The sequence below is a fragment of the Chlorocebus sabaeus genome, chromosome 5, assembly GCF_047675955.1.
Source record: "Chlorocebus sabaeus isolate Y175 chromosome 5, mChlSab1.0.hap1, whole genome shotgun sequence".
NCBI classification, from domain to species: Eukaryota; Metazoa; Chordata; class Mammalia; order Primates; family Cercopithecidae; genus Chlorocebus; species Chlorocebus sabaeus.
Window position 1 is genome coordinate 63,555,973 of NC_132908.1, and position 23,993 is coordinate 63,579,965.

General features: G+C 44.5%; 1 protein-coding gene across 2 annotated transcripts in view; it reads right to left on the reverse strand.

Annotated features, from left to right (window-relative positions):
• CMTM4 (CKLF like MARVEL transmembrane domain containing 4) overlaps positions 1-23,993 on the reverse strand; it is an 82,648-nt gene that overhangs the window by 21,026 nt on the left and 37,629 nt on the right. For both annotated transcript variants that reach the window (XM_038008383.2, XM_007993583.3), the window contains exon 2: positions 714-890. In XM_038008383.2, the coding sequence (XP_037864311.1) occupies positions 714-890 (177 nt within the window). The remainder of the gene's footprint in view (positions 1-713; positions 891-23,993) is intronic.

Here is a 23,993-nt window from a genome sequence, read left to right on the forward strand (position 1 = left end):
GAATTTAATAATATTCCTAGGCTCAGGTTGGGCACGTGGCTCACGCCTGTAATCCCAGCACTTTGGGAGGCTGAGGCGAATCCTGGCTAACACGGTGAAACCCTGTCTCTACTAAAAAACAAAAAAATTAGCCGGGCATGGTGGCAGGCACCTGTAGTCCCAGCTACTCGGGAGGCTGAGGAAGGAGAAAGGCGTGAACCTGGGAGGCGGAGCTTGCAGTGAGCCCGAGATCATGCCACTGCACTCCAACCTGGACGACAAGAGTGACATTCCACCTCGAAAAAAAAAAAATTCCTAGGCTCTGTAAGTTATTGGCATTTTCATTCACATTTTCAATTCTTCCAGAATCAATATTTTTATAAATGGCTTTTAGGTCCAGTCTGAAAAATATGTAAATGTCTACACCGTATTATTTCCCATATTCTCCAAATATCAACATGACCAGTCTTCTCAGATGATCGCAAAACTGAAATGACATATTTAAAGTGGCCAAAATAATTGTTACGATGTTTCTCCCATTAGTTAAGATTCAGCTTATTTTGTAGTTTTGCGCGACCCAGTAAAGAAATTTAAAATTTCACAGTTGAATTAAAATGGAATATTTAAGGATCAAAATGAACTAGAACCAAACACAACCTAGAGAGATTCCACCTTTTCCTTGGAGCCAACCGGCACGTGATCCTTTCGTGGCCAGAGTGGCCACTTGTACTCACTGTCAGGTTCCAGTTGATCTGGGGGATCCTCATGTGCAGGTTGAGACTGAACATAATGAGCAAGACGCCAGTCACCACAAACGCACTGCAGCTCACAAACTCAAAAAAGTAGAGGCCTTCACACGGGGAGCACGCCATGATGGTCTCTATACAGATGAATGCAATCAGGGCCAAGATCTAGGAAGAAAATTGGAAACATATATGTATGTATATATTTAATATACATCTGTGGACATACGTACCTGCCATGCTTAAATAACACTGAACAACAACAATATACTGCCCCAATATACTGGGGACAGCATTGTAACTGTCGGAAATCAGACCTGCTTCAATTCTTACACAAAGAATAGGTGCAGGAGTCTTAATGAAAGGATCAAATTACTAATGTAAACCACATACACTAAAATCAATCTGGTGTGATGTGGCCCGCGGGTGTAAACTGCTGGCCCTTGGGAGGAAGCACAAACATCTCTACGATGTTTCTAGGTCTTCCCCTGCCACCAATAAGTAAGTGGGTATTGCCTATGTGTGTTTCTAATTCATGGTCTCCACCACAATTATCCCAAACACTGCAAGAGCAGAATTCTGATGGTATCCAACTTAGGCCATCTGCAGTTACCTTGGTGGCTCCTGCTAAAGTTACACAGGTTAACTGAGACTCCTGACGGCTTTAAAATGATGATTGATATAATCTCCTCTTCCCCCAATTAGGCGGGAACAAGAGGCCCACCTCATTAATTCATATGGTTTTAAAAAATATATTTTTTGAACTTGATCACAAGAAGATGGCAGCTTATTTAAAAAAACATTAAGAAATCTACCAATAATAGAATAAATTTCTAGGCTGGGCACTGTGGCTCACACCTGCAATCCCAGTACTTTGGGAGGCCGAGGTGGGTGGATCACCAGAGGTCAGGAGTTCGAGACCAGCCTGAACAACATGGAGAAACCCCATCTCTACTAAAAATACAAAATTCGCTGGGCATGGTGGCGGATGTCTGTAATCCCAGCTACTCGGGAGGCTGAGGCAGAAGAATCGCATGAACCTGGGAGGCGGAGGTTGCAGTGAGCTGAGATCGCGCCATTGCACTCTAGCCTGGGCAACAAGAATGAAATTCCGTCTCAAAAAAAGAAAAAAGAATAAATTTTTTTCTGAAGGACCAAAGTAACATTCTGGCAATATGTCCTAAGAGTTCACAGATCATAAAATCAAATAGATATCGATGGAAATTACCAAGTGAACTTTTAAAAGGGGATTTCAGGAGAAGGAGGAGGCCCAAAGGCAGAGTTAATGGCCCTGTGATCAAAGAAAGGTTTCGAGCACCTAAAGCCAGATCAGTCTTGGGCTCCTGCTCCGCTCAGTTCAATGGCATCTGAAGCCTGTGCCACTGCTTCCAGGCTGGCCTCCACTTCACAGGACAAGGAAGCAGAGGCAGGCAGCTCTGTGGTCCTTTAGACACTTGTCCTTTAGAGCTTGTGAGAAATGTAGAATCTTTGCTTCCTCCCCTTGAACTACAGAATGAGAATCTGCTTTCTGATGAGATCTTCAGATCATTAAAGTACCAGCAGCATCCAAGGCACAGGCTGTTCTGGGGCCTTTCTCCACCTGCTGAAGTCCTACTGGTGCTTTCCAGTGCTCCACTTGATGCTGCCGCCACCTCCTCCCCATGTCTTCCCTGACTGCTTCTCCCTGCCAGACATCAGCTTATCCTACTCTCTACCAGGAAAGCTGGTTCACCTGTGATTGCATTCTATCCTTACCATCTTGCAGCCTCTGCCTCCTGAGCTTTTAGGGGGCAGGGCAGTCCATCCCCATCTACTCGCAAGACACCAAGCATAGTAACTTGCACATAGCCAGCAGACGGGGGCTGAATGAGCCATTAGAAAACCCACATCTACAATTCCTGGTCAGTGTCTTCAGGTGAATGGAACAGTGGTTATGCCTTTCCCATTGTCAATTGTCTTCTACACAGAACCTCTTTCCTAACAATATGTGGTCTTTTCTAAGTCAACACATTAAAGATGCCAGTCTTCTTAGTCAAAGGATACAAAATTTCAGTTAGACAGAAAGAATAAGTTCAAGAGATCTATTGGACAATATGGTGACTTAGTCAACAACAATGTATTGCATTGTATTGTTAAGAGTAGATTTTAGATATGGTAAGACTAAAGGCAAAAATTTCTGAACATAAAAGTTGTAGTATAGTTATTAAAAGTGTTTCTCCACCATGCGTAGTGGCTCACACCGGTAATCCCAGCAGTTTCGGAGGCAGAGGCAGGTGGATCACCTGAGGTCAGGAGTTCAAGACCAGTCTGATTAACATGGTGAAACCCCATCTCTACTAAAAATACAGAAATTAAGGCCAGGCGCGGTGGCTCAAGCCTGTAATCCCAGCACTTTGGGAGGCCGAGACGGGTGGATCACGAGGTCAGGAGATTGAGACCATCCTGGCTAACACGGTGAAACCCTGTCTCTACTAAAATATACAAAAAACTAGCCGGGCGAGGTGGTGGGCGCCTGTAGTTCCAGCTACTCCGGAGGCTGAGGCAGGAGAATGGCGTAAACCCGGGAGGCGGAGCTTGCAGTGAGCTGAGATCCCGCCACTGCACTCCAGCCTGGGCGACAGAGCGAGACTCCATCTCAAAAAAAAAAAAAAAAATACAAAAATTAGATGGACATGGTGGTGGGTGCCTGTAATCCTGGCTACTCGGGAGGCTGACGCAGGAAAATCGCTTGAAACCCGGGAGGCGGAGGTTGTGGTGAGCCAAGATTGCGCCACCGCACTCTAGCCTGGGCGACAGAGTGAGACTCCATCTCAAAAAAAACAAAAACAAAACAAACAAACAGAAAGAGTAGATTTTAAGTGTTCTCACCCCCCACCAAAAAAAAAAAAAAAAAAAAGGTAAGTATGTGAGATAATGCACGTTACCTCGCTGGATTAAGCCATTCCACGTTGTATACACATTTAGAAACATCATGCTGTACACAGTAATATAGAAATTTTTACTTGTCAATAACACAAAAGATATGGGTCATTAAATATACACACTGTGCTTCTCCTAATGGCTCTTCTTAAAATTCTCTATGGCACCATAGACTTTAATTCTCCATCTGAATTACATGCCTAACTTGCAATCAATTCACAAAAGAAATAGTTCACATAAGGGAAACTCCTAAACTTTCTCCTTTTTTTCACCCCAGTAATCAGATCTAGTAATCCTGGGCAAAAAATAACACACTGTACTGATGAGTTACAAATGTTTCTGGTATGCTAACTTCAACCATATTTGTGTAGGGAGGTAACACCTACATTCTTAAATATTAACATAAAAATGGCTTCATGGATATGCAAATCTAATAGACCATTCGTTGTGGCAGTGAACAAAATGGACAAAAATTCCTGCTCTTAGCTAACAGTCTAATAAAGGAGGGTTTTTTTTTTTTGAATTACATTTAAAAACAGAGTGAGTGAGACAGTGATAAGAACGAAGGAGAAAAATGGAAGCAGGAAAGCTGAACAAAGCATAGCCGCGGCAAAGGTGTTTGAAAGTTTAGACACAGAGACCAGGAAGAGTGGCTCACGCCTGTAATCCCTTTAGGATTACAACACTTCAGGAGGTTGAGACGGGTGGATTGCTTGAGGCCAGGAGTTCCATACCAGCTTGGCCAACATGGTGAAATCCTGTCTCTACTAAAAATACAAAAATTAGCTGTGCATGGTAGCACATGCCTGTAATCCCAGCACTTCAAAAGGCTGAGGCGGGTGGATGGCTTGAGGCCAGGAGTTCCAGAACAGCACGGCCAACATGACAAAACTTTGTCTCTACTAAAAATACAAAAATTAGCCGGACGTGGTGTTGTACACCTGTAATCCCAGTTACTAGGGAGGCTAATGCATGAGAATCTCTTGAACCTGGGAAGCAGAGGTTGCAGTGAGTGGCGACTGTGCCACTGCACTCCAGCTTGGGTGACAGAGTGAGACTCTGTCTAAAAGAAATTTAACATAAAACAAAATAAAGTTTAAGGCGGGCGCAGTGGCTCATGCCTGTAATCCCAGCAATATGGGAGGCAGAGGCAGGTGGATCACACGAGGTCAGGAGTTCAAGATCAGCCTGGCCAACATGGTGAAACCACATCTCTACTAAAAATACGAAAATTAGCTGGGCATGGTGGCACACGCCTGTAATCCCAGCTACTCAGGAGGCTGAAACAAGAGAACTGCTTGAGCCTGGGGGCAGAGGTTGCAGTGAGCTGAGATCGCACCACTGCACTGCACTCCAGCCTAGGCAATAGAGTGAGACTCTGCCTCAAAAAATAATAATAAAAATAAATAAAGTTTAGACAGAGTGTCCCTGGAGGGTGCTATTTGAGACAGAGTTGCCAAATATAAGGGACAGCTGTCTGGAGAAAGAGCACTGGAGGCAGAAGGAGGAGTGAGGTGAGATCCCTGGGAAGGGGGTCAGGTGGCCCCTGGGGAGAATCACAGGAGGGAGGTCAGACCCAAAGAGCCCTTGGGTGCAGTGAGATCTGCGGCTCCCACTGTGAGTATGATGGAAGCACCAGAGTGGCAGGATCTCCTTTGGGTCTTAAAAGGCCACCAGCTACTTCGTGGAGAACAGACTACAGTGAGGACGAGGGCAGAAGCTGGGAGGAGAGTGAGAAGACCCTTGCAACAATGAACAGGGCTGACCTATTATGTTGCAGAAATGACTTCACAGGTGTGTGACTGCACAGGCTGAGTCAGAAAAGTTAGCATGGTTCCTGCCTTGCTCATCATTCATGATGGGGAAAAACCAGTTGTCATGTCTTGAGGGCACTCAAGCAGCCCTATGGAGAAGTGTAAATGCCAAGACCTAAAGCCTCCTGCCAACAGCCATGTTGAACAAGCCATCTTAGACATGGGTCCTCCAGCCCCAGGCAAGCCTTCAGATGACACAGCCCTAGCCGAAAGCTTGACTGCAACCTCCTGAGAGAACCAGAGCAAAGCCACCCCCCAAATTCCTGACACACAGAAATGAAAAGAAAATAAAGATCTGATTTTTGTTTGTTTGCTTTTTTAAGACAGGGTCTTCCTCTGTCACCCAGGCTGGAGTGCAGTGATGCAATCATAGCTCACTGCAACCTTGAACTCCTAGACTCAAGTGACCCTCCCACCTCAAACTCTTGAGCAGCTGGAACTACAGGTGCACACCACCATGCCCAGATAATTCTTTATTTTGTGGAGACAGGGTGGTCTCAAACTCCTGGCCTCAAGCAATCCTCCTACCTCAGCCTCCCAAAGCACTGGGATTATTGGTATGAACCACTGTGAACCACCTAAGACGTCTTGTTTTAAGTCACAAAGTTTTAGGGTAATTAGTTATGCAGCAACAAATAATATATCAGGGAGGGAAAACTCTTGTTGTTATAAAACATTAATATTCTACTCATTACTCATTGATTACAAGTACCTACAAATCCAACACCTGATAGGCACTTCTTGTTTTTTTATCATTTAGTTCCCCGGCACAAACTTATGAGGTAGATATTAGCCCCATTTTACAGACAAGGAAATTAAGGTTCTGTGACACCTAGATAGCAAGAAGCAGTGCCAGGATGTAATAGCCAAGATTTGATTCTCAATCTCTCCAGTTCTTACTGCCTCACTATGTTATTTCCCTATTAGCTTTTCACCCATAAAATGATACCTGCCTCCTCTCCAAATCTCAATGGTCACTGTGTTCAAAACCCAAACAAAAATATATGTAAAAAGGATCTACAAATGATAAAATGCTATATACCAAATAAGGAAATAACATGTTGTAACACCTATTTAAACCATAAAATACATATTATACATCTTGTTTTCTAGCCCATTTTTCTGCTAAATAGTGTATCCACAGGTATTTCCACATATAGATGTTACTTTTAATAATCACATAGTATTCACATGTAGTTACATAAATACACACATATACACCTCTATACACATACCACAATTTAATTGATCCCCTCTTGGTAGGCACTTAGATGGTTTCTAATACTCCGCTGTTACAAGCAAAACATTTTTTGTCTGACATTGGACAAAGCAAAATGTTAACATTTTCTCTAGCACAGTGAAATCTACTCACTGCTGAAATAAAAACTACCTGTTGGGCCGGGCATGGTGGCTCAAGCCTGTAATCCCAGCACTTTGGGAGGCCAAGACAGGCGGATCACGAGGTCAGGAGATCGAGACCATCCTGGCTAACCCGGTGAAACTCCGTCTCTACTAAAAAAATACAAAAAACTAGCCAGGCGAGGTGGTGGGCGCCTGTAGTCCCAGTTACTCAGGAGGCTGAGGCAAGAGAATGGCGTAAATCCGGGAGGCGGAGCTTGCAGTGAGCTGAGATCCAGCCACTGCACTCCAGGCTGGGCGACAGAGCAACACTCCATCTCAAAAAAAAAAAAACAAAAACAAACAAAAACTACCTGTTGACCAACAAGAAGGGCTCAGATAAAGTGATACTAGAAGCCATCAACTTCAAGGGAACCAAAGAGTCAAAAATAGTTTAACTTATAACAACCTTGAAGTGAGCAAATGTCACGTGTACAAATTATACAGAGATGTCCAAGAAGATGTATATAAGAAAAAACTTTTTTGTTTGCTAATCATGAGATTACGGATGCCCTTGGAGAGTACTTTCCAGGTGGCACCAGCAAACTGACCAGAGTAAATATTTTCGTATTTGGTAAGTAAACTGGGCTGGGCACAGTGGCTCACACCTGTAATCCCAGCACTTTGGGAGGCCCAGGCAGTTGGATCACTTGAGGCCAGGAATTCCAGACCAGCCTGACCAACACAGTGAAACGCTGTCTCTACTAAAAATACAAAAATTAGCTGGGTGTGGTGGCACATGCCTGTAATCTCAGCTAGGCAGGAGGCTGAGACATGAAAATCGCTTGAACCCTGGAGGTAGTTTGCAGTGAGCCGAGATCGCGCCACTGCACTCCAGCCTGGGTGACAAAGGGAGACTTCATCACCAAAACAAACAAACAAACAAAACCAGAATTGATATTAACAGGTTGTCAGATTTCCACAACTGAGGCAAATTATGATTGGCAGCATCAAAAAGCAGGAAGAGAAGCAGAGAGGACTGGCTGATGAAGTTACCAAAATAGTCGCCCTTACACTCCAACTTTCAGTCACGGCTTCTTGTGCCAGGCGATAATGAAATAGCAATAGCCATTTTTGGTTTTGTTTTGTTTGTTTGTTTGTTTGTTTGTTGCCAGAGTCTCTGTCACTCAGGCTGGTAAGATATTGATTGGCTCACTGCAATCTCTGCCTCCCATGTTTAAGTGATTCTCCTGCTTCAGCCTCCCGAATAGCTGGGATTACAGGCGCCCGCCACCACGGCTGGCTAATTTTTGTACTTTTAGTAGAGACAGGGTTTCGTCATATTGGCCAGGCTGGTCTTGAACTCCTGACCTCAAGTGATCCGCCCACCTCGGCCCTGCAAAGTACTGGGATTACAGGCATGAGCCACTGCACCCGGCCACAATGGGCATTTTTGGCATTCAGCTAACTGGAAGTTGAGTGAAGGATACATTAAATTTGGGTTTAGCTGCTGGTTCCACGTGTGGTTAAGCTACCGTAGCACTCCCAGTGGAGGAATGGCTTTCATATATGTTCTGACACCAATGCACAGGCTCATCTGACATTATGACAATGGAACAGATCCCAAATTTTATGAGATAACTGTCCTACGATGACCAACTAGAAATAAGTGGGTAGTGGAGGAGAAACAGGGTTTGAAACATATGGAGCCAGAAGCTTGTCTGTGGGAAATTCTTCAGATCATCAAATGCATAAAATTGTAAGTAGAGAATTCTATTGTCATCAGTGCCTAAATGGGAGTTGTGTCTTATCAGGAAAATACTCAATAATGTAGCGTATGCAACTATAAATGCACTACACATTTTCTCCCTTTTTTTGATGGGAACCACATGAAATAGAATTTATCAGAATTCCAGGGAGTGCAGGGCACAAAACTATGGCAGTACTATAAACAGCAAGTACTTCTTATTTTTATTATTATTATTTTTTTGAGACGGAGTTTCACTCTTATAGCCCAGGCTGGAGTCCAATGGCATGATCTTGGCTCACTGCAACCTCTGCCTTCCAGGTTCAAGTGATTCTCCTATCTCAGCCTCCCGAGTAGCTGGGATTACAGGCACCCACCACCACGCTCAGCTAGCTTTTGTATTTTTAGTAGAGACAGGGTTTCATCATGTTGGCCAGGCTGGTCTCAAACTCCTGACCTCAGGTGATCCACCCGCCTCAGCCTCCCAAAGTGCTGGGATTACAGGTGTGGGCCACCGCCCCCAGCCAACAGTCAAGTGCTTCTGTGCAGGAGTTTGGAGTTTTATGTATCCCAGTGTACCAGATCGCATCTTGATACTGCTGACGAATTTTAAATTGACAAAGTCTGACAATCCCAAATAAAATGGCACACAAAATTGCTTCCAACTCACTGAAACAGCATGAAGAAACAAGTGTTCAGCGACAGACTCCTAAACATGTTCATCAATAAATCAGTGAATGGAGCCTCAGAACATACTGATTATATAATGACGTGATGTTGTTCGAAACAATGCAGTGGCAGCCTAAAATCTGAACTGTACTTGTGTACGCCGAAATGTCAGGAAGACTTGGTATACTCTTTCAGAATTACTGATCATACTGAAGTTCAAATCTACGAAGGATCTATTGCAACGGAGGCCAAAACAAAAACAGAAAGAAAATGCTTTTTAAATTTGTAATTTATTGTTTCCTGTTGGGTGTCAAACAAAGGCCTCCCCCCAAAAATTTGTCATTTAGTATGTTTCTTATTTTAAAACAATATTCACTATTGTACCTGTTTTATGTTTTTAATTGTCTTTCTTTTTCCAAAATCATGAGTCTTAAGCTCCTCAAAACCTGGACCAACTGCTAGGTTTGGGCAATGAAGTGTGAGTTGGGGAGACACCTGTGGTGACCCTTGGCAGCAGCCTTTTGGAACTACAGACAGTTCCACCATGCTCCTTCCCTGCCACAGCAGCCTGCAATGTTCCAGACCCAGAGCAGGGGAGGGGAATGACCAATAAACACATAAACAGATGCTCAACTTCTCTTCCGACAAGAGCAATGCAGATTGAGGCACCCTTTTCATCTACCCGATTCATAAAAATTATAAAGTCATATCCCATGCCAGTGAGAGAATGCCAAATCAGGCCATTTTCCACACTGATGGTGAGGGTACAGACCGGCATGGCATGCAGACAGTGATCTCCCAATCCTTGTCAAAATTGGCCAGGCACAGTGGCTCACACCTGTAATCCCAGCACTTTGGGAGGCCAAGGTGGGCTGATCACCTGAGGTGAGGAGTTCCAGACCAGTCTACCAACATGGTGAAACCCTATCTCTACTAAAAATACAAAAATTAGCCGGGCATGGTGGCAGGTGCCTGTAATCCCAACTACTTGGGAGGTTGAGGCAAGAGAATCACTTGAACCTGGGAGGCGGAGGTTGCAGTGAGCTGAGATTGCATCACTGCACTCCAGTCTAGGCAACAAGAGCAAAACTCTATCTCAAAGAAAAAACAAGGCCAGGAGCAGTGGCTCACACTTGTAATCCCAGTACTTTGGGAGGCCAAGGCGGGCGGATCATGAGGTCAGGAGTTTAAGATCAGCCTGGCCAAGATGGTGAAACCCCATCTCTACTAAAAATACAAAAATTAGCCAGGCGTGGTGGTGGGCGCCTATAATCCCAGCTATTCGGGAGGCTGAGGCAGAGAACTGCTTAAACCCGAGAGGCAGAGGTTGCAGTGAGCCAAGATCATGCCACTGCACTTTAGCCTGGACGACAGAGACTCCATCTCAAAAACAAAAAATAAAAAAATTGTAACCGTGCACACCTTTAGACCCAGAAATTCTAGGACTATGTCCCCTATGAATAAATGTACATGTACAATGCTGCACTGTGTGTCACATTAAAAAGCATCCAGGCCGGCCGTGGTGGCTCATGCCTGTAATCCCAGCACTTTGGGAGGCTGGGGCGGGTGGATCACCTGAGGTCAGGAGTTCAAGACCACCCTGGCCAACATAGTGAAACTCTGTCTCTACTAAAAATACAAAAATTAGCCGAGTATGGTGGTGCGTGCCTGTAATCCCAGCTACTTAAGAGGCTGAGGCAGGAGAATCACTTGCACCCGGGAAGTGGAGGTTGAAGTGAGCTGAGATCGCACCACTGCACTCCAGCCTGGGCGACACAGCAAGACTCTGTCTCGAAAACAAGCAAACAAACAAACAAAAGTGTCCAGCAGGAGAGCCATGGTGAATAAATGACAACACATCTACATACAGTAAGAAACACAAGGCAGAGAGATGGGGGATTCCATGGACTGGAGGGGAAAGGGTCCAAGGGATACTTAGAGAAAGAACAGAGTACAGAACACAAGGCATAAAGTGACCCCATTTTTGGTGAAGAACAAAAAATAAGTATATTTGTGTTTACAAACACATTTATGTGCACTGAAGGATTTAACCTAACCAGTAAAAAATTAATATCTCTCTATGGATTAGGATTGGGTGGGGAACAGGGGAATCATGGAGATTTTTCCTTTTTTAATTAACACTCCTGTAGTGTTTGAATATGTAAGAAATATGCATGCTTATATGTATATGTATTTATAATACATGCATATAGTATATACACATATATGTACACATTGTATATAACTATGCATGTATGTAAATATATCACATGTATATATTAATAGATTCAGGAATAATCTATAGTAAAATATTGATAGTGAACCCATCTATATGGTAGAAATGTGGATAGGTTTATTTTCATTGAGCCTGCTTTCATTTTCCAAAATTTCTACAAAGAGTATATGTGTTCTTAATTAGAAAAAAGAAATTAAATGCCCTATGTGTGGACACTTTTTTGAAACATCCAAGTTATGAGTTAAATTTTAGTGACCTCTAAGAACCAATCCTTATTTGTTTTGAAATCATTCATAATTTTTTTTTTTTTTTTTTTTTTTTTTTTTGAGACAGTCTCGCTGTGTTACCCAGGCTGGAGTGCAATGGCGCAATCTCAGCTCACTGCAACCTCTGCCTCCTGGGTTCAAACGATTCTCTTACCTCAGCCTCCTGAGTAGCTGGGATTACAGGCGTGTCCCACCACGCCTGGCTAATTTTTGTATTTTTAGTAGAGACGGGGTTTCACCATGTTGGCCAGGATGGTCTCGAACTCCTGACCTCAGGTGATCTACCCGTTTTGGCCTCCCAAAGTGCTGGGATTACAGGCGTGATCCACCACACCCAGCCCGGTCAGGACTTTTTAAAAGTCCTTTTGGCTGGGTGCGGTGGCTCACACCTGTAAACCCAACACTTTGGGAGGCCAAGGCGGGCGGATCAAGAGTTCAGGAGATTGAGACCATTCGGGATAACACGGTGAAACCCCGTCTCTACTTAAAAAAAAAAAAAAAAGATTAGTCAGGTGTGGTGGCAGGTGCCTGTAGTCCCAGCTACTCAGGAGGCTGAGGCAGGAGAATCGCTTGAAATGGGGAGGTGGAGGTTACAGTGAGCCAAGATCATGCCACTGCACTCCAGTCTGGGTGACAGGGCAAGACTCTGTCTCAAAAAAAAAAAAAAAAAAAGTCCTTTTAAAAAGTACACAGGCACCACCACAATTATAGCCTGTTTTCATAAAAGGAAGTTCTCTTTTTAGTCCAGATTTAATCTTGTCAGTCGTCTGAGAAGTCAAAAACGTATCCTGTTTTTCCATCTAAAAAAGCAATCTATGACATCACTTAGAAATACGTGAGCATCGAACGTGAGCATCGCTTCTGATACACCGTGGGGGGTAAGGAAGGTGCGCACAGGGCCAACTGTAAGGAAACTGGGGAAGAAGTTGGACAAAAGGGCAAGTGAGGAATGTGAACATATGTCTCTCTGAGTGCTACTCAAAGAAGTTCAGGATCCAGCCTTAATCACCCACACAAAACACCAGAGAACCTAACTTCAAACTACTGTTCTTTCTTTTTTTTTTAAGAGATGAGTCTCACTATGTTGCCCAGGCTGGACTCAAACTCCTGGCTCAAGAGATCCTCCCACCTCAGCCTCCTGAGTAGCTGGGATTACAGGTGCAGGCCACCACACCCAGCTTTGCTGTTCTTTGATTACTCATTAGACATCTGTGTGAGAGAAATTGTGAAATCATTTGATAAAAGTGATATTTTTATTTACAGTGATGGTGAACCATTGCTTTAAATGCACTTTCTATTCACTTGAATAAAAGCAACTCTCATCCTATAAAAGACAGTCTGTCATTAAGGTTGTAGGAGTTATTAATGCTGGCTGCCAAATATTTGTGGTTCTCCACCATCCAGCACCTTCCCTGCATCCTTTGAATTTGTGTGGGGCCACAAGACTACTTCTGGCTAATGAGCTGCCATGTGCATCACTTTCAGGTGGAAGACTTTGTTGCCAGTGTGAGATGTTCCAGAGACCTCCCTTCACCACGGTGCCCAGCAAGTTCTGAAATGTAGCTGGTCTACCAGCAGTGAGGACATACGGGCTAGACGGAGTAAGCACGAAAATGAACCTCGGTTGTTACTACTTAGTATTCTTGATTATCCCAACTGCTACGAGGATGGTGCCTTCATCTGTTTGGGAATGAAAATATTTTTCCTGGATCTGGGTTTTTCCTCATCATCAATATCTTAAGAAAATCTTAGCCCTTTGGGAGGCCGAGGCTGGTGAATCACGTGAGGTCAGGAGTTCAAAGACCAGCCTGAACAACACGTTGAAACCCTGTCTCTGCTAAAAATACAAAATTAGCCAGGCCTGGTGGCACATGCCTATAATCTCAGCTACTCAGGAGGCTGAGGCAGAAGAATCACTTGAACCCAGTAGGCAGAGGTTGCAGTGAGCCGAGATCACGCAATTGTACTCTGGCCTGGGCAACAAGAGTGAAACTCCATCCCAAGAAAAAAAAAAGAAAGAAAGAAAGAAAAGAACAAAAGAAATCTTAGCCCCCAGGCTGGGCACAGTAGCTCACGCCTGTAATCCCAACATTTTGGGAGGCTGAAGCAGGCTAATCACCTGAGGTCAGGAGTCCAAAACCAGCCTGGTCAACATGGTGAAACCCCGTCTCTACTAAAAATACAAAAATTAGCTAGGTGTGGTAGCACAGGCCTGTAATCCCAGCTACTGAGGAGGCTGAGGCAGCAGAATCGCTTGAACCCAAAAGGCAGAGGTTACAGTGAGCCAAGATCGTTCCACTGCACTCCAGCCTGGCTGACATGGCAAGACTCTGTCTGGAGAAAGGGGAGGGAAGGGGAGGGGAGGGGAGGGGAGGGGAGGGAAGGGGAGGGGAGACCTTAGCCCCCAAACACTGTGTCCTAAAGAGTGACTGAGGTTGCTGGTGCACACCTGTATTCCTAGCTACCCAGGAGGCCTAGGCGGGAGGATCGCCTGTGCCCAGGAGTTTGAGGCTGCCTGCCGTGAGCTATGCTCATGGCTGTGTAATAGCCACTGCACTCCAGCCTGGGCAATAGTGCAAGACCCTGTCTCTTAAAAAAAGAAAAAGTTACTGAGGTAGGTGTGGACATTTACCTTTAGGTTTCAAAAGTCCATTTTTTAAAAAAGTAATTATTTAGGCAAGTACCATCCCTTCATTCAGCTAAAATTAACTGAGGATCTACTATGTGCCAGGCACAATCCTAACGCTAGGGATGCAATGGTGAACAAGCTCCTTAGGGAGCAAATACTCCTGATTTTTTTCTTCCTGATATATGCATTATTTCCATGACAAGTCATTTCAAATCTATTGAAGAGTATATCCCAATTTAATCACGATGTATATCACCTGGTGTCCTGCAGACTCCACAGTGGGAAGGGGTATGGTCCGTCCTCAGCAGCCCCACCTCCCACTCTCCAAGCCTGGGCTCAACCTCAGCCTTGCACTGGGTTCACACCCTCCTGCGAACACAAGTCAGGTCCAGAGCCTGACTCCCTCCTCATGGGGGGCAGGGGCAGGGCTCTCACTGGCACTCGTCTGCTGCCCTCCTCTCCCGAGTGTGGCTTCTTTCAGGGCCCCTAATCCCTGTACATGTCGGGATCACAGATATGTACGAGAAGGGTCATGCCCCAGGCAAACAGGGTGAGGCCAAACAACTTCTCCCTCAACCCTGATCATTCTGTGGCACTTGGAGACTCTCTGTGCTTAAAGTCTCAGTTCCAGTCTAGCAAACACACGCCATTATACACAAAAAGAACTAATCAGGTGCATGGCTCAGTGCTCAGGTATCGAGAGGTATCGAGACAGAAAGTGCAGCTGGTGTTTGGAAGAGGGAGGGTCAACGAGGGCTTGGGCAGCAGCAGAGGCTTTAGGAGGCTTCACAGTCAACACCTAACTCAGGTGGTCTTAGAGGAAAAGCGGGAGAGAACATTTGTGTGAGATAGTGCCTAGCTTTCAAGATGTGTTCCTTGGTTGGCTGGAGGTGGGTGGAAGGTTGGGACAGAACCTAGTTCCTCACCAAAGTGCCTCTGTTTTATGTTTATATTCCCATTAGCAGTGATTCGTAAGTTTTCTGGCCAAAGAACAGAACACCTGTTAATAGCCTTCTCCTAAACTAATATTCCAAGAAGACTAGTTTGCAAACCATCGTTTGGGTTTATACATTGGGAAAGTATTTCTGTTGCACTTTTTAAAAAAATTTTTTAAAGCTGAAACTACAGATGCAGTCTGGCCCTTTCCCTCACGGAGGAGCAGCCCCAAATTGACACAAGTGTGCACAGTGGTGGGCCCCGCAGACACACAGCTTTGGGTCTTCTCATACTAAGCCCCATGCTGTTCCCACCTTAACTATATCCCTGGTCTTAGGGTATCAGGCACACCAGCATCTTAACAGTTCTGAAAAGCCTCACAGTAAAACATGTTTACCTTTACTTGATATATGGATGTTACATAAGCACAGATTTCTTCCCCCAGCACACCTCTTAACACTTTGCACAGCCATGTCTGGAGGGAAACTAGTTTGGGAAACACAAAAGGCATGTGCTGGTCAACACTCAGCTTTGTCATGTCATGCACAATTTACAGAGTAAAAACATGGAAGCTCATTTACCCAGCAGGGGAGCAACTATTAAGGACCCTGTTAACTTAGTGAAGACCTACGAAGCTGAGTGGTGACCACACACGCACACACAGCAGGGTTCAAAGTGTCTTCAGAATCAGACGGAACTCTAATCAACTCCAGCACATTCGAAATCAAAATGTCTCTATTCCTGCCAATACTGAAAAAATATCTGAAAGACGAGACAGGGCTTGTATTTAGCCACAGATGAAAAAGGCTACTTGTTAAGGCTGCTGAAGACCTCAGGATGTGCACAACAGAGAATCCAGAGGGGGCAGTAGAGGGCAAGGCAGGGATTCCAATTCTGAAGCCAGCTCCACTCTTAGCAACCAACAGGGGATGTTATGATGGGCTCCTGGAGCCAGAACTACAGAAGAGGCACCAGGCCTCTCCCCACCATCTTTCAGTGTTGAGATCGGGGGTTTTAAGCCACTCTTTATACACACGCTAAACAAAAGATCACCTTAAAACATAAGTTCCCAGGCCAGAAGCAATTTATATGGTCTGCAAAGGGGGACAAATTGTTATGCAATGCCAAGCACCTCGGAATAACAATGGTTTCCACTTACGGAGCATCAACAATGTAAGGAAGCTACAGGGCTCTGCACCAGGCACAGTCCAAACATCTCTGATCCTCACATCCCGACTCAGGAAGCAGGCAGCACCTCCATCGTGTGGCCAGGTTTGTCCAAGGTCCCAAAGCTAGTTCCTCCCCTACCTCATTCTCCTAAATAAGATGCCTAACATATAACATCCAGAGTCTTCCCACCCCTTTCACCATGGAAAAATCACCATGTATGATTTCTCTTCAAGGAAAGCAATACAAGACCTGGGGTAGCCAGTAGTGAGAGTCTGACAAAGCCCACAACGTGACGGCTCATTCTCAAAAGAATCTAGCTGTAGTAGCATCTTAATTTTTCTAAGAAAAATAATCCATGAGTTTTTTTTACCCCTCCCAAGGGAGGCCATCCCATGAGGAAGATATATTTAAAATATCACCCTCCTCTCCCTTGAGACAATCAGGCAATGAGCAAATAATGTTTGGTTCTGAAACAAAGAAGCTAATTGCAGGTGTAAATTATTTAATCTGCAACCAAAGTGTTTGCATGTGATCTCTAGTTTCATTGCTTTTCTCCAGCAGTGCCCAAGCTAGGACCTGAGGGTAGCAAAGAAGTGATAGAAAACTACCTGCTCTGGAAGGGCAGAGACGGCCCTCGGGAGCTAAAGCCACCTAGGCTGGCCAGAAGGACTAATTAGTCAACAGTGATTAGTTGAGCAAAGGAGCCAAGGGGTGGAGGCAAGTAAGTTCCTCATTGTTGACAAGAAAGGGAGAGATGAGGTCAAAGGGAGAGGCTTCCAAGGACTCAGGATGGTCAAAAGAAAACAGAGTGCAGGCAAGGCCGGGGTGCAGCAGAGGGCAGCAAGGTGTGCACCCCCAAAGGAAGCCCGCCGGCCTCAGCAGCCACACTCCACTCTAAGTCGTGCTTACCGCAGACCCCTGAAGGCACCGTTTTCCACCGAGGACAGAAGCATTGGGTTTTTGATGCCCCAGAAAGCTTGGTTGGGTCTGGGTGTGGTCTGTGTCACTAAGGCCTATTCAATCAGTGTCCCTGACAGATGTTTCAAGCAGGTTCTCTGTGTAAACAATTTTGCTATTTTGGAATTCTAAAGTCATAAATAAGAGTTGAACTTTGGACACTGCACTTAATTTCCATTTTCCGCAAGATTCTCACCTTCAAAGTAAATTTTCATACTTAGAAGCATGCTCTAGCACATACATTAAACCCGCAGGTTACCCATCAACAACGGCTGGACACAGTGTATCACAGGCTCCAATTAAAATAGGTTTATTTTTTGATATCTCACTACTTAGAGCACACAAACAGGGTTATCCAATAAAGTGCAAAACATTTTCTTATTTTTAAAAGAAAATCCAGAAATCCTTATTATGTGGTTTGATGATATAACTGCACATGATTTCAGAAAACCACAGGATGGTCAGCATCTTTCTTGCCAAGAGAATGCCCACAGAATTCTACTGCGAATGCTACCCTGCTCAAAAAGCCAAATTTTCAGACCATTTAAATTAGTAATGGGGCAAAAACGAAGCACATGTAGAGGACAGAGGAAACAAACTGCCTTTAAACCATAAACATCTGAAGCTGTTTACACTGCTGCCATTAGGATCTTCTTGTCCCTCTTCCTTTCTCATGGTCCTAGCTTCACAGATGAGGCTGAAATCCCAGAAAGCAGCGCCACATCCCCACAATTCAAAAGCAAAACCTCCCCCTTTCCTTCCTCTTCCTGCTTTACTTCCTGGGTACTTCCCCAACCTAACAACTCTGGCCAACCACCTTAACTGAGAGCAAGGGCACAGTATTTCTCATTGAACGAGAAACGAGCAGGCTGGGAGAAGCTTTTTGCTAAAGATTGATTTCAGCCAAAATAGTGAACTGCATATCATAGGAGGCCAGGTGGAAGTCCAATGGGAAAACCCAGCTCAGTCGTGAGACCCACTACCCTGGCAACCCCCAGGACCTCTGCACCATCCAGAGAGGTCTTGGGACCAGTCTCTGGGATAGGGAGATGCAGTGAGCTAAGGGTTAGCAGTACAAGCCCAAACCTATGACCCCCAGGGCCGCCATCCTTACCCCACAGGTCAGGGACTACTGCTCAGCATGGTGTTTATAATGATGTCCCCAGCTCCAGAGACAGTGAGAACAGTGGAACCTAGAATGTGTGACACTGTGGCCTTCTTTAAAAAGTCTACGTTTGCTAAGCCCTTCTACTATGAGTCAAATACAATGCTGGGCACTTCTATAAGCATTCTACCCTTTAATTTAAAATTCATTCCATCCTGATAGAAACATGGTTAGTTGGTTTTCATCTGTTTAAGACAGAGTCTTGCTCTGTTGCCCAGGCTGGAGTGCAGTGGCGTGATCTCAGCTCACTGCAACCTCCGCCTCCGGGGTTCAAGCAATTCTCCCTGCCTCAGCCTCTCAAGTAGCTGGGATTAGAGGCATGTGCCACCATGCCTGGCTAATTTTTATGTATTTTTTAGTAGAGACAGGGTTTGCCATGTTGGCCAGGCCGGTCTCAAACTCCTGGCCTCAAGCAATCCACCTGCCTCAGCCTCCGAAAGTGCTGGGATTAAAGGCGTGAGCCACAGCACCCAGCCAGTTTTTAATTAAGATATAATTCACACACCATAAAATTCACTCTCTAAAATATACAATTCAGTGGCTTTTAGTATATTCAAAGTTGTGCAACCATCACTATTATGCAGTTACAAAACATTTTCATCACCCCAGGAAGAACATGGTTTTTAATCACCATCCTATTGATAAGTAAAGTGAAGCAAAGTTGTTAAGCAACCCAGCCAACATAAGTCTTGTTAACAGCAGAGTTGGGGTTCAAATCAGGACCCCAAAACTCTCTACAGCACTAGGCACTGGTGATCACCCTCCACCTGCATTGGACTTCCACTGCTCCCCCTTCCCATCCTGCCTCCCGTCACATGACGCGTGCTCTCCAGGGCCTGGCCCCTGCTGCCTTCTCATGAAACGCACACTTACCAACAAATTCCCTCCTCTGGACTCACACTTCCAAATCCACCCTTCCAGTCTGAATGTCTATCTAAGCCCCAGACCCAGGCCATAACTGTTCCCCCACAAACTGGGCACCTCTATGTAATATCACCAGGCACCCACAAATGTGAGTGCAAAAATTCCCTTGCCGTTAGCACAGCCTGTTGCACAGTAGTTAAGGAGTGGGGCTCTGGAGGCTCACGGCCCTGCACCCTGATCCCAGTTCTGCCACTCATTAGTTCTGTGACCCTGGGCATATTTACTTCTCTTCTCTGAGCCTCTCTTTATAAATCATAAAATGGGTTTTCTTTTATTTATTCAACTGTAAAATGAATTAAGGGGCAATTCTGATGCTACAGGATTGCTGTGAGGATTAAATGTAAAATACTTTGCTCCATGCCCAACAGTGAGTATTCAGCTAAATGGCAGTCACTGTCCTTACTACATGAAAGGGCCAACAGAACCCTCAGACATATTTCCTGTCTTCACCAAGCTCCAGTCCAGTAAAGAAATGTGAACATGTAGCATGTATCAGAATTTCCTTTTTGTCTTTTGGGTTTTGGGGGGTTTTCTTGAGACAGTCTCACCCTGTCACCCAGGCTACAGTGTTGTGCTCACTGAAACCTCCACCACTCAGGCTCAAGCCAACCTCCCACCTCAGCCTCCTGAGCAGCTGGTACCACAGGCACACACCACCACACCCGGCTAATTTTTCTAATTTTTGTAGAGACAGGGTTTCGCCATGTTGCCAAAGCTGGGACTCAAGCAATCCACCTGCCTCCCAAAGTGCTGAGATTACAGGTGTGAGGTACTGCGCCCAGCTGAACTTACTTCTTTTTAAAAAATAGCTATTATCGGCCAAAAAGACCTAGAAGTAATAACTCAGTGACAGTGAGCACCCCAAGTACCCAGATTGAGGTCTCTTAATAATATTTCCTACTAAAAGTAACAAGGGTTTCTTAGAGAAATGGCTAATTCAGGTCTGGGTCAGGACATCCACAGGATAAATATTAATTCCCACTAAAGGAACAGGGATTTCTTGGTAAAATGCCTAACTGAGGTCTAGGGCAGAAATGTGTGTGTGTGTTTATATATGTGATATATGTATTACATACATATATACGAGATATAAGATCCAAATCTTAGTTTCTAAATACTACCATTTCTCACTTAAAGGAAGCAGAGCTCCCTGGAAAATCCAGGGCTGGGGTAGAGAGTCCAAGATGAGCGTGAAACATCTTGTGCTCAGAGAATGAAGGGAACATGTCTAAAGGACACTGGAACCAGTGTAGAGGGGCTCCCATTGGCCAAATCTGAGACATCTTGAGCATCAAAATAAATAATTACAGTTTGGCTGGGTGCAGTGGCTCATGCCTGTAATCTCAGTGCTTTAGGAGGCTAAGGCATGAGGATCATTTGAGCCTAGAAGTTGGAGACCAGCCTGGGCAACATAGTGAGACACCATCTCTACAAAAATAAAAAAATTAGCTGGGAATGGTGGCCCACACCTATGGTCCCAGCTGCTCAGGAGGCTAGGTTGGGAGGATCTCTTGAGCCCAGGAGGTCAAGGCTCCAGTGAGCTATGATCGTGCCAATGCATTCTAGCCTGGGCAACAGAGCGTAGTCTCTGGGAGACAGAGTATTTGTCTCCAAAAACAAATAAAAATAATAATTATTAAGTATTAAAATCAATGAAAAAATCCAAACTCATGAGTTCACACAAATATAAATGAAGAATGGAGAAGGAAAAACTCTTTCTTACAGTTGAAAATCCAACCAACAAATATAGAAGGAATAGTGGATTTAAAAAACTGCCATTTGGCAGCTATCATAATAATTCTTGATTCAGGCAAGAGTCATCAATGGACATTAAAACTAATGAATGAGGCCGGGCGCGGTGGCTCAAGCCTGTAATCCCAGCACTTTGGGAGGCCGAGACGGGCGGATCACGAGGTCAGGAGATCGAGACCATCCTGGCGAACACGGTGAAACCCCGTCTCTACTAAAAATACAAAAAACTAGCCGGGCGAGGTGGCGGGCGCCTGTAGTCCCAGCTACTCCGGAGGCTGAGGCAGGAGAATGGCGTAAACCTGGGAGGCGGAGCTTGCAGTGAGCTGAGATCCGGCCACTGCACTCCAGCCTGGGCGACAGAGCCAGACTCTGTCTCAAAAAAAAAAAAAAAAAAAAAAAACTAATGAATGAAAGGGTTTTTTGTTGTCGTTATTGTTGTTTCTTTTGAGACAGAGTCTCACTCTGTTGTCCAGCCTGGAGTATAGCAGCGCGATCTTGGCTCACTGCAACCTCTGCCTCCCAGTCTCAAAATATCTTCCCACCTCAGCCTCCTGAGTAGCTGGAACTATAGGCATGCCCCACAAAGCCCAACTAGCTTTTGTATTTTTTGTAGTTTCGCCGTGTTGCCCAGGCTGTGAAAGGTTGAGAAGTTATATTTACATTGTCTGAAATAATATTCCCACACACACAAAAAATACTTATTAACTACACAGGGGAAAAAAAAAAAAAAAAACAGTAACTCAACAGTGGAGAATCTGGGCAGACATCCCCTTAACCAGGTTAAGATCTTCAATAATGAGTCAAATCTACATCATCTGCTTCTGATATGGCGCACTGAAAGGACACATCGTCACTTCTGTGGTGTTCCTGACACTACCACAAAATAACCAGAATCCAAACAGGAGACAGCGTCAGACAAACCCAAACTGAGGGACGGTCTACAAAATAACTCGCCTGTATTCTTCAAATGTCAATGACATGAAACAAAGCTAAAGAACTATCCCAGACTCAAGGAGATTAAAGAGACATGACAACTAAATGACAACATGATCTAGGATTTTCATTTATTAAACAGATTTTTGAGACAAAGAGGGAAGCATGAATACTATAGATTAGCTAAGAGTCTGAATCAGTGTTAATTTCCTGAAATTTTTTTTTTTTTTTCTTTTTCAGATGGAGTCTTACTCTGTCACCCCAGCTGGAGTGTAATGGTGTGATCTCGGCTCACTGCAACCTCTGCCTCCCAGGTTCATGCGGTTCTCCTGCCTCAGCCTCCTGAGTAGCTTGGGCTATAGGTGCCCGCCACCACATCTGGCTAATTTTTGTATTTTTAGTAGAGACAGGGTATCACCATGTTGGCCAGGCTGGTCTCAAACTCCTGACCTCAGGTGATCTGCCTGCCTCAGTCTCCCAAAATGCTAGGATTATAGGCATGAGTCACCGCAGCCAGCCCTAATTTCCTGATTTTGATAACTACAGTGTGGTTATGTAAGAAAGTAATCTTGTTTTTAGGACACTGAAGTTTTTAGAGATAAAAGAAACATCAAGTCTGTACTCTCAAAACACTTAAAATACTCTGTAAATATACATATACAGATACATAAACACAGAGAGAGAGTAAAGGAAGGATAAAGCTAATATGGTAAAAGTTAACATTTGGAGAATCTAGGTGAAAGTATATATTGTTTTATACTACTCTTGTAATCTTTCAGTCTGTAATTATTTCAAAATAAAGGCTTTTTAAATGACATATATCAAATCTGTAAAAATCCACGAGTTTGGAGAAAAAAATCCATTGTTCACCTTTAGAGGTTGCTAAAGCATTAACTTGTTATTAGGAAAATTAATGAAGGAAAAGAATCAAAAGAATCAAGCATTTACTTTGCCTTTCCTGTACAAACCGTATTTCAGGACAATGAAATGGATGGTAAAGAAAAGATCTTTACAAAATTCCAGTTAATAAATGCAAAAGGAATAATCGAATTAGAAAATCATCAGCCAGGTGCCATAACCCATGCCTATAATCCCCGCACTTTGGGAGGCCAAGGTGGAAAGACCACTTGAGGCCTAGAGTTCGAGACCAACCTAGGCAACATACTAAGGCTCCATCTCTACAAAAAATATTTAAAAATTAGCTGGACGTTGTGATGCATGCCTGTAGTCCCAGCTACTCAAAAGGGTGAGGTGGGAGGATCACTTGAGCTCAGGAGGTCTAGGCTGCAGTGAGTTATGATTCCAAGAAAGCAAAGAAAGAAAAAGAAGAAAGGAAGGGAGGGAGGGAAGGAGGGAGAGAGAGAGGGAAGGAGGGAGGGAGGAAGGGAGTAAACCATCATTTTGAAATGATCTGGACCCGGATTCTCAATCCATTTGAAAACCAGGAGTTAGAGGGCATTAATTGCTGAACTCAACCAAAAAACATTCTTTTTCTGCCTGTTCATTTATCAAAGTCATATTCCTAACTCCCATTCGAGTCGCACTTCCTCCACCAAAGCTTTCTGTGGCTCTTTCTTCAGCCCAAACCAGTTTTATCGCTCTGTGATTTCCTGTGGCCCTTGATCTATGCCAGTGGTTCATATACTTGGTTCATCCGGGGGTCCTTTCAAAATCCCGATACCCACATTGGGCTCTAGAATAAGGTTTCTCAAACTCAGCACTATTGGCATTTAGGACCAGATCACTCTTCATTGTGAGGGGCTGTCCTGTGCATTGTAGGATGTTTAGCAGCATCCCCGGCCTCCACGCCACTAGG